At 40.3% G+C, this 15,805-nt stretch overlaps 1 protein-coding gene across 1 annotated transcript in view; it reads left to right on the forward strand.

Annotated features, from left to right (window-relative positions):
* The window catches only part of LOC126298783 (ATP-binding cassette sub-family G member 8), a 290,336-nt gene that overhangs the window by 196,456 nt on the left and 78,075 nt on the right, over positions 1-15,805 (forward strand). The window contains exon 8 of the mRNA XM_049990244.1: positions 5,717-5,822. Within this exon, the coding sequence (XP_049846201.1) occupies positions 5,717-5,822 (106 nt within the window). The remainder of the gene's footprint in view (positions 1-5,716; positions 5,823-15,805) is intronic.

A 15,805-nucleotide genomic window follows, 5' to 3' on the forward strand; every position in this document is an offset into this window, starting at 1 on the left:
GCCCAGGCGAGGTGTAAACTGTTGTGTCATGCAGTCATCAGGGGTACACGAGTGGGCCTTCAGCTCCAAAAGCTCATATCAGTGATGTTTCATTGAATGGTTTGCACGCTGACACTTGTTGGTGACCCAGCATTGAGATCTGCAGCAATTTGTGGAAGGGTTGTATTTCTGACATGTTGAATAATTCTCTTCAGTTGTCATTGGTCTCATTCTTGCAGGATCTTTTCCCAGCCACAGCAATGTTGGAGATATGATGTTTTACCAGATTCCTGATATTCTTGGTACACTCGTGAAATGTTCGTATGGAAAAATCCCCACTTCATAGTTACCTCAGAGATGCTGTGTCCCATTTCTCATGTGCTGACTATAACACCACATTCAGACTTACTTAAATCTTCATAATCTGCCATTGTGGCAGGAGTAACCAATCTAACAACTGCACCAGACACTTGTTGTCTTATATAGGCATTGCTGACCACAGTGCCATATTCTGCCTGTTTACATACCTCTGTACTTGAATACACATGCCTATAAGTTTCTTTGATGCTTCAGTGTAAAAACTGCACTACTGCACTTGAGACCTGTTAGAGGTGTCATACTAAGTTACTTGGTCACATAATTAGACTGCCCTTTGTTATGAAAACAAGTAACAATAGACTAGGATTCAGACAAAGGGGTAGCTGTAAAGAAAGATACAAAGAAGGCTGCTGAGCAGGAATCACAAAGGAAGGATGTCTTGCTACAGAAGCTGTAACATGACAGAACAACATGAAGAGGGCTATACAGTTCCACATTGTGTTCACAACAAAGGAAAAACAAAGTTCAAGTGTCCAAAGAAACTATTTAATGTTTCAGCCAAATTATCTTCTACTTACTCCAAGAAACTTAGTTAAAACTGAGATCCTGAAACCATCTTCTTGGCAGTGAATTTAGTGTTATTATTATTTTCAGTGACAAAATGCAGCCTAATCGTATGAGTTCTACCTTATGTGCAACATTTTACATCAGTATAATGAGCAGCGCACTTTTCATAAAAGTGGGTTGGTATAAATAAACAGTTTATTCTGGCAATGGACAGTATCCTGCTGTGGAACATGAATTTAGCCCACTTTGTGAGTCATTTGGATCAGAGTTTTGCAGATGGAAGCTTACTGAAAAATAAAAGGGATACCAATGGTTTTGCTTCCTGGGCGCCATCCACAAATGGAACAGTAAGGAGGAATAGCCAAGACTATCTTTATTTCTAGCATTTTTTGTACGAAAGTGACCACTGCAGTCAAATAGTGACCATGTATTAACAATGAAATTCATAAGAGAGCAGTTTTATTATGAGACGATTGTTAGTGTGGCTAGTTCCACGTGCTTAGGTGAGTGGTAATGTGCTTGCTTGCCATGCAGCAGGCCTGGGTTTTAGGCCCTTGGACTGGGTGTTGTGTTGTCCTCATCATCATCTTATCATCACTGATGTGCAGGTCGCCCAATGTGGCGTCACTTGAGATAAGGCTTGCACCCGGCAGCCGACTGAACTTCCCTGGATGGAGCCTCCTGGCCAACAGTGCCACACGATCATTTTTTTGTGTTATATATCTGATACATTTGGCATGAAACTGCTCAGCAAATGCAGAGTTTAAGCTTTTCTTCCTTCATCTGCTGACTGCTGTTTCACACAGGAGGTCCATCACTGGCATAGTACGAAAACTCTCATGAAAAGTTTACATCTGTCAATAATTCCAAAGAAATGACGATTTTTCATCAAAATGTGGGAGGACTTGGTATTAAAGTAAATGACATTACTGTTCTGTTAGAGGAACCAGAAGGAATAAAAGATACTGATGTATTATGTTTTAGTGAACATCGTGTGAAAGATATTGAAAGGTTACAGCTAAGTGGTTACTGTCAGGCAGCGCATTACTCTAGAGCCATCATGGAAAAAGGTGGAGTGGTAATTTATGTAAAAAAAAACAACATATCTTATAATGCATTAGATTTAAAGAGCCATTGTATAGAGCAACGAATTGAAGTATGTGGTGTTGAGATTACTGTAAATGACTTCACGGCTGTAGTGTTAGCACTGTAGAGATCTCCGTCAGGGAATTTGAATGTATTTCTTAAGCACTTAGATTCTTTATTATCCATACTGTACTCAAATTCCAAGAACTAAATAATTACGGGTGACTTTAATGTTGATTTCTGAAATGAGAGCAATAGTAAAGCTGATTTAGTGCATGTAGTGGAGTCTTATAATCTGATGGCAATAGTAGATTTCCCAACTAGGATTACTGTTAACAGTAAAAGTCTGATAGATAATATATTTAAAGATAAGTATAAATGCAGTGAGATCACTGTACATCCAATCCTTGGCCTTTCTGATCATGGTGGTCAATTGCTTAGGCTTAATTACATCAGTGTGTGCAACAGTTCCGAGCATTAGTGGAAATCTTTTAGGATAATAAATGGACAGGGCCTTAAAAAATTCAATGACAGCCTAAAAGAGATAGATTGGAGCCCAGTTTATAGGGAAACAGATGTAAACAAAAAGTACAATTCATTTTTAAATGAATTCATGTCTGTATTTGAGTCCATCTTTTCCAAAAAAGTAGTTAGAAATAGTCTTATAGGCAATGCCAAGAAGTCTTGGATTACTACAGGTATAATAACATCTTGTAGAACAAAGAGGATGTTATACAGTTCTCTCAGGACTTGTAATGATCCAAAGAAATGACAACACTACAAACTTTACTGTAGCATTCTCAAGAAGGTTATTAATAAATCTGAAAGTATGTGCATAAAATCAGAAATTGAAAGCTCAGAAAATAAAATTAAAACTATATGGAATGTAATAAAGAGGGAAACTGGCAGGACGACAGGGAACATGTGTCAGGTAGAGATTAAAACAGGTGACAGTATCATAAAGAAACCTGAGTTGGTTGCAGAAATATTTAATAACCACTTCTTGAGAGCAGCAGAGAAGACAAGCTGTAATGGTTCTATGGAAGAATCATTGTCCCTCCTACAGAAAGCTATTAGCCACAGAATCCCACAGTTATTTTACCTCCAGTTACTGTAAGTGAAGTCATAAGAGTAATTAGATCATTAAAAAATAAAAATTCTGCTGGTGTGGACAATATTTCTAGTAAAATACTGAAACACTGTAATAAATTTGTTAGTCCCATCTTATGCAACATATACAATACATCCCTACAAGAAGGGATTGTCCCTGACAGACTAAAGTTGGCTGTAGTGATTCCTCTCTTTAAAAAAGGTGATAAAAGCATTGTTACACACTATCTCCCAATATTCCTATTAACTACCTTCTCGAAAATTCTTGAAAAACTCATGCACAGGAGGATTGTAGACCATCTCAACTTCCACAGTATCTTAAGTAAAAAATCAGTTTGGTTTTCATGCCGGTCTTTGTACTGAACAGGCAACATTCTCTTTCAGCAACCAAGTTTTGGAAGCCATTAACAAAAAAATGTCTCCAGTGGGTACTTTTTGTGATCTTATGAAATCCTTTGACTGTGTAAACCACCAAATTCTTTTGAAAAAGGCAGAATACTATGGTTTAGGTGGTACTGTTGGCTTGTGGCTACAATCAAATCTACAGGATAGGAAGCAGACTGTAATGCTAAATGGCTCTTCTGGAGAACTTGCCTCGTCTGAATGGGGCACGATAACGTGTGGTATGCCTCAAGGCTCCGTTTTGGGCCCACTGCTTTTCCTCATCTTTATTAATGATCTTCCTCTTTGTTCTGTGACTAACAGCAAATTTACCCTGTTTGCTGATGATACCACAATTCTAATTGACAATTTGATTGATCATGATCTTGAACAAACTACAAAAACTGTTTTAATGACATCTTAAATTGGTTCTCCTCAAATGGTCTCTCACTCAATGCAGATAAAACTCATTTATGAGGTTCCATACGTCACAAAGTAATCTCGATGAAAAACAACTGCCTCACGATATATTTTTTCCTTGCTGACCTTTGTGTGCAAAAATTATTCTATCTACCAAGACAACAGTAAATTCCATGGCTATAACACCAGAAACAAAAAAAATCTACATTTCAAAATGAAACTTCTCACTCTGGTACAAAAAGGAGTTTACTACTCCAGCATTAAGCTGTTCAATGCTCTACAACTTCATATCAAATTTTTTCATACAGAACTGCCAAAATTTAAACAAGTTCTCAAAGATTACCTGACAGAGAAATCTTTTTATGCTGTGGATGAATATCTGAAAGAAAATGTATACCATCACTAAACTTATTGTGTCTAGAAGTAGTTCAATTGATTTTATTGTGCATTTGAGCATTATCACACTTTTTGTAACAACAAATTGACTGTACCTGTATTTACTCTTGTAGGCCTAATATCTCATTTAACTCTGTGCTCTTATTTTTAACCTTTATTTGAAACTCCTTTTTCTGTTAAATGGTTGTTATGTTATCTAGCTGACATTGTATCTATTACTATATTTATAGTATGTCTTACTTAAACTATGTACAATTTGGCATTGAATTGCCCTTGTATTTATTGTAAGTTTAAATTGAAACCTGTACAATTTGACATGTTCCATATCCTTGTGATTGACTCACTAACTGGATCTACGGAACATGAAATAAATAGATAAATAAATAAATAAATAAATGATGAACAGCCAACATCTGTACTCTTCCCTGAAACTTGCAATATCACCAACATCCACCATTCATATTCAGGTCAAGATGAACTGTCTAAGTACATTGGAAGGCTCAACAATTTCATGTGTTTCAACTGATGACAGGAACACCCAAGAGTTGTCACAATCACTGCCATAGAGTTTCAATAGCATATTGCAGTTTCTAACTGATTGTGGACACTAGCCAACTCACCTTGCACCCATATGCAACAAATATGGTCACCAACAACATTTCACTTTTAGATGGAACTAACTACGTACATGAAATAATCTAAAGAACAGCACAAAATAGAGTAAATTAAATGCTTTGCACAGGCTCAGCTGCTGTAAGTGGCACTACTGATTCTTCTACAGCAAAAGCTACCATTCCACTGGGCCAGGTTTTGATAGGCAGGGATTTACTCAAATCAGTTGATGGTTCTTATGACACCGTGAACATAAAACTCAAAATTTTTATTTATGAGCTCAGCACTTGTATAGACAGAAACAAGCAAAGGAGCTACCAATAAAGCTCTAACGCATGTAGAAAAAGGTAGCAAATGTGTGATTCCGCCTTCAGAAGTATGTAATAACATAAGTAACTAAACTAATACATTGCGCAAACCAAGTACTGAGCTTTATTTATACTTTTCCTGATATCCCTTTAGCAAATCCTTTGACCCTCTTGATAAAAATAATTGTTTTATTCTTCTTGCTTTATGTATTATTTAATATTTCACTTATCTCTCATTGGTAATCATGCCTTGATTGCTACAACCATCCCCCTTTTTGTGCGCACGGCTCCAACTATTAAAACAACTGCTTCATATTTGATTCTCATATACATCCATTTGATTTATTTCCCAACTCAAATGTGTGATACTCAAGTAGTGTATAGTTTTTGATCTTACAATCAGAATGCTTGGTGTATTCATCTGCCAGTTCCCTGGTGTGTTTTCTTTATTCCTTTTACCTATCAATTTCTGGAAAAAAACAGTAGTTTTTGGAAGTATGAGATACATTTTCAACTAATTGCTACAATTTTATTTGTAGGTTAGAGGACTGGAAGTTGAAGCAGGACAAAAACAGCAACTACTGCTTGCTGGGATTTCATTTGAAGTTCATGGTGGTGAAATCATGGCTGTTATGGCTACAACAGGTTTGAAATGTTTATTTTAATTTGTTTATACTGCTTTACTTGTCAATAAATTACTGAAAAAAACTACAAGTGACAAGACTGTTGATAAATAATAAATAAAATATCAGAGCTTCTCAGCAATTTCAAAGTTTATTATCAGAACAGGCGCGACAACATCACTGCACTACATTGTCAGTGTGTATACTTTGCGAGTTGATGGTGGCTCCAAAATAGAAGGGGTGCAGAACTGTGAGAGGAAAATGAATTTGCCTTTTAAGTTGATCTATGGGAAGCAGAGAGTCTGAATTCACATAGAGACAAGCATGGGAAGTGTAGAGTCTTGTACCATAAGGGAGCGAGGAAGAGTATGTTATGGGTCACTGGCACCCTCTTTCTACAACAGAAATGCACATGTGGATTAATACATTTTTTATTTACGTGAACAGATAGCTGCTACTTAACTTTAAGAGAGTTCATGTGTTGTGGTACGAGCTCTTCAATAATAGTACATGTTAGCCTCACTGCTGCTGCAGTATAAGTTCCACTATGTACTGTGGTAGCTTAAGCCCACTCTGCAATGAACAACAGATGCCAAACTGGATTGCGAGTTAGAGTGCCAGTGACTGAGGGGCTGAGTGACTGAGCCCCTCTGGTCAGTGACAGCAATCTCAATACTTGCAGTTGAGAGGGTGTTGGTGGCATGTTGCTTGTGAGTGTGTCCTTGGTCTCTTTCCTGATAGGTGTGCTTGATCGTACGTCTACTGTCGATCTTCGCACTACATTTTTGCAGACTGGTGTGCTGCCTACAGCCTACACCAAACATCCCCCCTCTCCAAAATGCCACACCATTGTCATGTAGGGAAGATGTAAACAGCAATGGGGAGGGAGGCAGGATGCTGGATGTAGAGATGAGTCGGGAGCTGTCTCTGTGGAGGACGGCCTACTCCCAACTGTACACCATCATCTGGCTAGTGTGGCAACAGGAACATCCTCCGGAAAACTGCTACTGGAGCACACTTCCAGGCCTGAGGGCATGTCTTGGGGTGATGACAGCAAGCCCATGTCCATCGGGTCAGTGAGCGGGGACGGCAGGGGCGAAGGTCCATCGCCCGTCCGCTCCTCCTGGGATGCTTTGATGACACCAGGGGGCAGCTGCGAAGGCTGCATGGTCCTGTGAGGCTGTGAATCTGAGGGAAGAAAAGCAGCAGAATCATGGGGCAAATGACACGCTCGAATTTGGTTCTGGTGGCGGCACTGCAAACCATCGGGACCTGCAATGAAGTACATAAGAGCCAATGTGTTCCTGGGTCACACCTCTTTCCCAGTGCCCACAGTTGCCATAAACCCTGAAAAGAACAAGATCGCACAGCACAAAGCAATACTTGTGGACTATTGGTAGCACCAAATGCTACGGTGGGTGTAGCAAATGTAACAGCGTCCGATGGTGGCAGCTATGCAGAAGTTCCACTCGTGATGGTCCGTCTCATGGGTGGGAGTGGTAGGAGGTGAGAAAGAGATACAGTGATTGTTCCCATGTGTGGGTGGTGCAAAGCTTGGCCATCTGTTGTTTAAAAGAGTGTACAAAGTGTTCTGCTTCTCCATTGGAGTGGGAGTGAAACGGAGCACTTGTTAGACTACAAATGGCAATTTGTTCACAAAACTGTTAAAAATCACATGAAGTGAACTGTGGTCCATTGTCTGACACAAGTACTTCTGGAAAACCTTCTATGCAAAATGTGGAGGACAATGCTTGAATGATGCTATGTCATGTGGTAGAAGTCATAGGCATCGCAAATGGGAACTTGCTAAAAGAGTCTACCACTATGAGCCAACGAGTGTTCCAAATTGTTCCTGCAAAGTCTATGTACACTTGCTGCCATGGGGATTGAGTCTTGGGCCAAGTTGAGAATGTCTGTGGTGGAGCAGATTCATTTTCCGTGTGTGCGCAACACTGTGATCTCATCTGTTCAATGTGGGTGTCTATGCCCTGCCATGTACAGTGCCGTCGCGCTAACTGTTTATTGTGAAGAATTCCCCAATGTGCTAGGTGGAGCAATTGCAACACATCCTTTTGCAACACTTTGGGAAGAGGCACATGATTGTCCGCTGTCATTTTGAACTAGAATCAACCGTGTTAAACTGAAAGGTTATGCCAACATGCAAAATATCAACACACAACCGAGTTCTGAACACTGTTCAGTGAATAAGGCCATGACGCGCGAATGTAATGCAAAAAAGTCTTGAGATCTGGGTCTGCTTCCATGGCCTGTGCAATTTTACTGTAGTGCAAAGGAAAAGATTCCAGCAATTCAGAGTCCTGCTCATTGATTTGGCAACAAGATGTGGCAGATGCACCAAAATCAGTCTGGGCCAACCAGAAGGTGAGATACGGTGTCTGCATTGCCACATTTTGCCATAGGTCTGTACACAATTTCATACTGATACTGTGAAAGCAACAAAGCCCAACATTGCAATTTTTGAGCAGTGTATGTAGGAACTGCCTTTGACAAGTGGAACAAGGACTGCAAAGACTTGTAATCTGTCACTAAAAACAACTGACGACCATACAAATAGTGATGGAATTTTATCACACCATACACAATAGCGAGAGGTTCTTTTTCAATTTGAGAATAATTGCACTGAATATGAGTTAACAACTTTGAATCAAAAGCAACAGTCTGTCTTGTACACCAATTCTGTGCGAAAGCACATCTCCAACTCTGTAGGGAGAAGTCTCAACTTGCAAAACTGCTGACTTGGCCAGGTCAAAATGTGCTAAACACCTGTCACTAAGCAAAGCATTTTTGAGTTTCTGTAATGTTTTGTGGCACTATTTGGTCCACACAGAAGGTACATTTTAGCAATGCAAGCGAAGCAATGGAGCTGCAATTTGAGTGGCATTCGGTATGAACCAAATGTAGTACATCATATTGCCTAGTACTGACTGCAGTTCAGACACATTGTGAGGAACAGGCAAGTCACGGATTGCAAGCAAATGGGATTGTAGGGGGTGCACACCTTACTGTTTATCATATGACCTAAGCACTGTTGTTCAGTTTGAAAAGTCCACAGCTCAGGGTCTAGTGGCTAGTGTTGCTGCCTCTGGATCATGGGTTTCCGGGTACAATCCCCAGCAAGGTTGGTGGTGTTCTCTGCCCGGGGACTGGGTGTTTGTGTTGTCCTCATTATTTCATCCTCATCATCATCATTTGCGACAGTGGCTAGATTGGAACATGTAAAAACTGGGACTTTGTACGGGCGTTGATGACCATGCAGTTTAGCACCCCACAACACAAACATCATTGTCGTCATCGGTTTGAAAAAAGGCACACTTTGTGAGACAACACTTGAGTCCTGCTTCTGACAAAACTTGAAAAAGAGTAACCAAATTAGCAATGTGGTCCTCTAATGCACTACCTGAGATGAAAATATTGTCAAGGTACTTTGAACCAGTAGCGCCAAAGGGCAAACACAAAGACTTGAACAGTCCTAAGTGTGTATTACAATAAACACTTTCTGTGGTTCTTTATCCAATGGAAATTGCAAGTAGGCATTACGCAAATCCATCTTAGAAAAGTAATGTCCAGCTCCAAGCCTGTGCATGAGTTCCTCAGGGTGAGGTAATGGATAGGTGTCATCCACTGTCTGTGGGTTGACTGCAGACTTGAAGTCAACACAAATGGGAATGCAACCAGAAGGCTTAGGCAACAAAATGAGAGGACTTGTCCATTGACTAGCTTGAATGGGCACAATTACACAATTGTCTTGCAATTCTTTCAATTCACTGGCTACTTTGTCTCTTATAACAATTGGAATGGGGCAGGCCTGTAAAAACTTAGGCTGTGCATTGTCTTTCAATGTAACGTGCTACAAAGTTATTAAATTTTCCCATTCCTTTAGAAATTAGTCCAGTAAATTCTTTAAGCAAGCTAGCTAGCTACAATGCCTTTTGGTGCAAAAGACGACACTGAAAGTTTTGGATGCTAATTCCAAACAAATCAGAGGCGTCTAAACAGAACATGTTCTCACTGTCTTTTATTTTCAACACAGTAAAATTCACTGTCCTAGTGTGAGATTTGTAAGTGGCAGGCAAACTACACTGTTGAAGCACTGGAATGTCCTGTCCTTTGTAAGCAGTGAGGTGCTTGCTAGATTTAGAAAGGTGTGGTGAGCGTAACTGTTTGTACGTGGCATGATTAAGCAAAATTACTGAGGTGCCTAACACGACAGCCAGCAATTCCTAATGAGACAAATAGTTTGTTAGAATGTTGTTGCACAGCACTAGGGCGAGAAGGAGGCACAACCTTAATCTTACTTTTGGAAGCCTGTTTTTTCTGGGAGCAGGAAAAATTGATGTTTTTGTACTGTTGCAAACAAACTGCTTGGACATGGCCTTTTTTTCCCACATGTATAACACATTGCATTACGTGATGGGCAGTCCTGTCTTTTGTGTTGAGCATAACATCTAGGGCAAGACTTCACTAAATTCACAGGCTTGTTTACATGTCTACATGGCTGTCTGTGCAGCTGTGTACACACTTGTTGTTGCAACTGCTTGGGGTGGTCACAAAATAGGGGTGACTCGACCCGACAAATTGGCGCCTGGTCAAACTTACCGGGTGCTATGGCACCCAAATCATATTGCTCTAAGATTTGCAATACTTAGGGAAATGATGGATCAGAGTACTTTAAGATCTGTTCTGATATCCTACTATCTGGGACATTGAATGTTATTGCATTCTGTATCATGAGAGCACTGTAAAAGTTGCCACAACTACCGCTTCCTGGTTGTGCCTGTTAATTCTGTGTACCACCGGCGGTATCTCCATTTCGGCTTTTTCTGCAAGCAAAAGAACTGATATCTAGCTGTAGCTACTTGAACTCGCTGGTCGTAGTAATAAGTTACTGCAGCAATTACTTTGTCATAGCTGAGTTCGTCGGGAGACACAGTTGGGAATAGTTTTTGTATTAACCTGAACACTGGGGACCGCGCAATCAAAAGGAAGTATTGTAACTTTACAGAACCTTGAAAACAATGAACTTCACAATGTGCTTGGAACTGAGTCAGGTATTCGAGCCATTCTTCTTCTGATTCCTTAAATTGCTGGAAAGTTGGCATGCTGGTCGGTGGCACTTGTTGTGCTGGTTGGTTGGTTGGTTGTGCAGTTGATGCAGCTTGTGCAGACAGTTGTTGTTGTACCATCATCAGTAGGGTAGCAATTTGTTGGTTCTGAAATGGAAAAACTTGTGTTAGATGCATTACATTGGCTGTCTGCGGCTGAGGTGTGGGGGCTGGAGTTGAAGGGGGTGGGGTAGCCATGGTTTACACAAATATGTTTTATCAAAAAGCAAGCAAAGCCTCTGAAAAGAGAAATTTGATTAGTTCTCCAGCTCCCCTCCTGGAATACGAGCAAGAACACAACAACAAATTTAGCAAATAGAAACAAGCACCGCTGCAAGCTAAAACACAAGAGAAGCAAGCAAAATTTTCAACTAAATTAATTAGATTCAGTCACCACTGAATTATCCTCACTGCCACTGTTGAATACTTTTTGCCACTACAGAGTCTTGTATTATAGCGAGCTAGGGAGAGGATGTTATGGGTGGCTGGTATCCACTTTCTACAACACAAATGCACACATGGTTAACATATTCTTTATTTACATGAACAGATAGCTGCTACTTAACTTTAACAGAGTCCATGTGTTGTGGTACGAGCTCTTCAATAATAGTACATGTTAACCTCACTGCTGGTGTAGTACAAGTCCCCCTATGTACTGTTGTAGCTTAAGCCCGCTCTGTAATGAATGACATACGCCAGACTGGAGTTCAAGTTAGAGTGCCAGTGACTAAGCAGCTGGGTGAGTGAGGCCCTCCAGTCAGCGGCGACAATCTAAGTACTAGCGGTCGAGAGGGCTCTGGTGGTGTATTGCTTGCAAGTGTGTCCTTCTCCTCTTCAACCTGAACCCTGTCCTGAGGGTGCTCCAGGGCCTGCTAAGGAAAGAACTGGTGTGACAATGGAGCTTGGTTCTGTGCACAAGCCCAACAAGAACACACCTGATGTTTGATATCACAATCAACTGCCAGCCAGTAGAAGTGAAGTTGTGCCAATGCCTTCATGTGAGTCATAAACCAGTGTGATGCTTGCAGCAACTGGAGTATGTAATGACAGAGTGCTAGGTGAACAACCTCATGACAGCATTGCTCCTCTAGGGCAAGTTTGAGAACCCGTAGGACAACATTGAACCTATCACATAGTAGGAAAACATACGCCATGCCTGATCTGCACTCCGAGAGACATGCTCCAACCAACCCAACTGGACTGCTGAAACGATACTCCAGAAAAGTGTGTCAGTGGCCATGTTGGTCGTGACTTTGTATGCTGTCCAGGGAAAATGTGACAAGGTTTGCTGTAATGAATGATGTAACATGAGCACAAGAGCCTTCAGCTGATTGAACTTGGATTGGGACCTACTGGGAGCTGCAATAGCACATCAGCATTGGCTTTCTGGGCAGTGAAGTGGTAACGAACATCATAACAACAGTTACTTGGAAAGAGGGTCCACTGCTGCAACTGGTGAGCAGTCCTATCTGGCAGCTCGGAATGAGAGACAAATAAGAAAACCAATGGCTTGTGGTCAGTGATGAGGAGGAACCACTCCTCATACAAGAAGATGTGGAACTTTTTAACTCTGAAGATAATGGATAATGCTTCCTTTTCCACTTGTGAATAATTACACTGCACAGTGGGTAGCATTTTAAATCTAAAAACCATGGGTTGTTTGATGCCGTCTGCATTCTGATGGGACAGGATGGCATCAATGCCATCCTGGGATGCATCACAGGCCAGAATTAAAAGTTTATCCAGTGTAAAGGAAGCCAGACAGGAAGCATAGCATGAGCCTGCTTGAGAGACCGCAAATCCAATTGACAATCTGCAGACTAGACAGTCTTAATGCCCTTCTGGTGAAGCTGATTATGAAGATGTCAGTTGTGTGTGGCCTAGGAAATGCACTGAGCATAATACAAAATCTACCCAAAAAGATTGGAACTCCTTCATGCTCTTGGGTGCCGGTAGGTCGACAATGGCCTTGATGTTTGTGTCTGTGGGCACAAGACGATCTTTACCAAGCAAATAATAATTTTAAAAAATGCATCTTCAGGGAGAAAAAACTGCAGTTCTCTATCTTGTAATGAAGGCAGTTCTCTAAGAGGCATTGGAAAGCTGACTGAAGGTTTTGTAAATATTCCTCCCAAGTGGGTCCCATGACCCAGATGGCACCAAGTTAATTGACACAACAGGGAATGTCCTGAATCAAATGTTGCAAATACCATTGGCAAATACTCAGTGCTGACAAGATTTCAAAAGGAAACTGGTAAACCCCAAAGAGGTGTTGAGGAACAGGAAAGTCAGATAAACGACATCCAAGGGCAACTGCAAGTAATTGTCACACAGGAAAAATACTAGCTCCCTGACAACTTTGCCAACAACTCTGCCTGCTGCAGAATGGGATATAAATCTGTGACACATGTTGACTGCATGTTTAAAATTACCACAAAGGTACTCGGCACCATCGGGCCCACTTACTTGACAAAATAGGGGAAAGGACACTCTTATCCTGCCAATGCTGCAATGCAAACTTTACCTTGTCATGCATGGTGAAGGGAATGAGGCAGGGATAACAAAATTTGGGTACTGCCAAGAGCTAAAGAGAAACATGTGCCACGACATTTTCGGCTTGGCCCAAGGTATTCTCAAACAGTGGCCTGTAGGACCACAATAACAGGGTTTATACAACCCTGGAGATCCGGAAAAATCCCGGGAATTTTTCCACCCTGGAGAAAACCAGGATAAACCCAGGAATATTTTAGAATTCCAGGAATTTTTCACTGTTTTAGTTTTCAGTTAAATTTTTGTGATTTTGACTGGTAAGAACCAATACTCTAACAAAGAATATTACTGTATCCCACTTCTGCATGATAATACTGCAGCAACAAAACATGAACAAGAGAAAAAAAAATGAAAATAAATCTTAAGTCACAAAGGAAATGCGCCATATACAAGCACAAAACAAAGTGCTCATCGGGTGTCTGCCAACAGCAAAGTGTGTCAGAGGCATTAGGAAGACTATGCAATGCTTCCTAACAAAAAAGGCTGTTGTGCATGCACAGTTGAGTCTCATATGAGCAGTACCTTCTCCAGCTTCTGGCTACAGATGTGCGGCTGGGTGCCACTATCTAATATTGCCCCGGTTCTGAAATATTATAGATCCGGGGCTGATGCACAAAGCAGTCTGAGTTGTAGTGGGGAGGTGGATAGTCTCCACGTGAGCTGTGTTTACATTTAGTGATTTTGTTGTTTCCTCTTCATTTATTGCTCTCACATTAAATGAAAACAAAAAGGATTTCTGTGGCCAGGAGCTATCAGATAAATTAAAATATATTTGCATAATTACGGAAGCCTAAAATATGTTATTAGTTTCAGGTTTTGTTTCCACCTCCCTGATAGTCAACCATTAATCACCTTGCAGAACATTGAAGTTATTTTTGTCAGTTTGCTAAAGAGATTTGGCTGTTATTAACCTTTTCCACTGAGGCATTCAATTTATTTGAAATGAAGTGTTTAATTTCACACTGTTGGCTAGTTTCAACTGTTTGCTGCATTTCAAGTACACATTTTCCACTTCTTTCTCATATGGCATAATGCCAAAATAAAGAACCAAACACAAGATAATACAGTACTGGTACCCGAGAAAATTTACATCTGAATCTGGAAATATGAATGTGCACTTTAAGCTGAATTGTGCATTTCAGTATGGTTCACGAAATTCCGATGCTCTTGAAGTATCCTCTGATGTCTTGTTTCTTTTATGACATAATGCAAGATCATTTAATGCTTTACCCGTACAAACATACAGGCTTCCTGTGTCATCATAGCTGCGCAAGTGCAGTGATGCCTGTTATCTAGCACTCTCTGGCAACTGCTGAAATGAACCAATTTCTAACAGGTCATGGGAAAATACTGTGAATGGTGCTTTGAAAAGTGTTACTTTCAAAAGAAATTTCCTTTTACGCAAGATGAACTATGTGCGAGAATGTACAATGAATTTCTTAAATCAAAGATTGTTTGACTCTCATTTAAAAATCAACTATTTGAGGATGACCATCTAGTAAAATTTCGAGCCCAGAAGATCAGACATTTATGTTGTTATTAAAAATTATTCTGGCACATTTGTGTGATGTATCTTAAAGTGTAACACGCGCAAAAGAGATCAACATTATATGTAGAAGCTTAGCTTCTCTTGCAGCTTATTAATCTTCAAGATCAATATTGTATGTGAAAGCTTTTCTTTTCTTGTAGCAACACTATGTATATTAATTTAAACCATTAACTTTTCTCATTTGTGTGTTCGCGCTACTTAAGAGTGATCTTGCTATTGGCTGACTACATCATGTGTCCTAAGCTGTCATCAACTGGTGAGATTACATGACATAAGCTGTGACTGACTTACAAAATCACATCACAATCTCGATTTCAATGCTTCGGAAAGTAACATGCAGTGTTTGGTGGAATTCAAATTTGTACCTTCATAACACGAAAATATGCAGTTTACATGTTGCTGAACATCAAAGATCTTTCCAAAACATGCTTTTTGTCCCCTTCCTGAGTTTCGTTTTCTGAAGTGCCACGAAATTCTACGTCAGTGTATAAAATAATAAACATTCAAAGGATTGATAATTTTTGCAGTGCCGAGGAAAAGTATACTGTCACTTAACACAGAAAAAGTGTCTTTACATGCAGGAAAAGTGTATTTTCGGGAAATCCTGGAAAAAACCGGTAATTATTTTCCTTGTGCATGTATACACCCTTAATAAGGAGTCCTAATCATGAAAAATAAATGGATTGAGACACAAAATGCACTTTGTCAATGATCTGGAAGTCAGAAACAGAAAAAGTGTTGAGCCCGGAGACATTTTGCGCCGGTGGTGAATTGACCACTAAC

The sequence above is a fragment of the Schistocerca gregaria genome, chromosome X (assembly GCF_023897955.1).
Source record: "Schistocerca gregaria isolate iqSchGreg1 chromosome X, iqSchGreg1.2, whole genome shotgun sequence".
NCBI classification, from domain to species: Eukaryota; Metazoa; Arthropoda; class Insecta; order Orthoptera; family Acrididae; genus Schistocerca; species Schistocerca gregaria.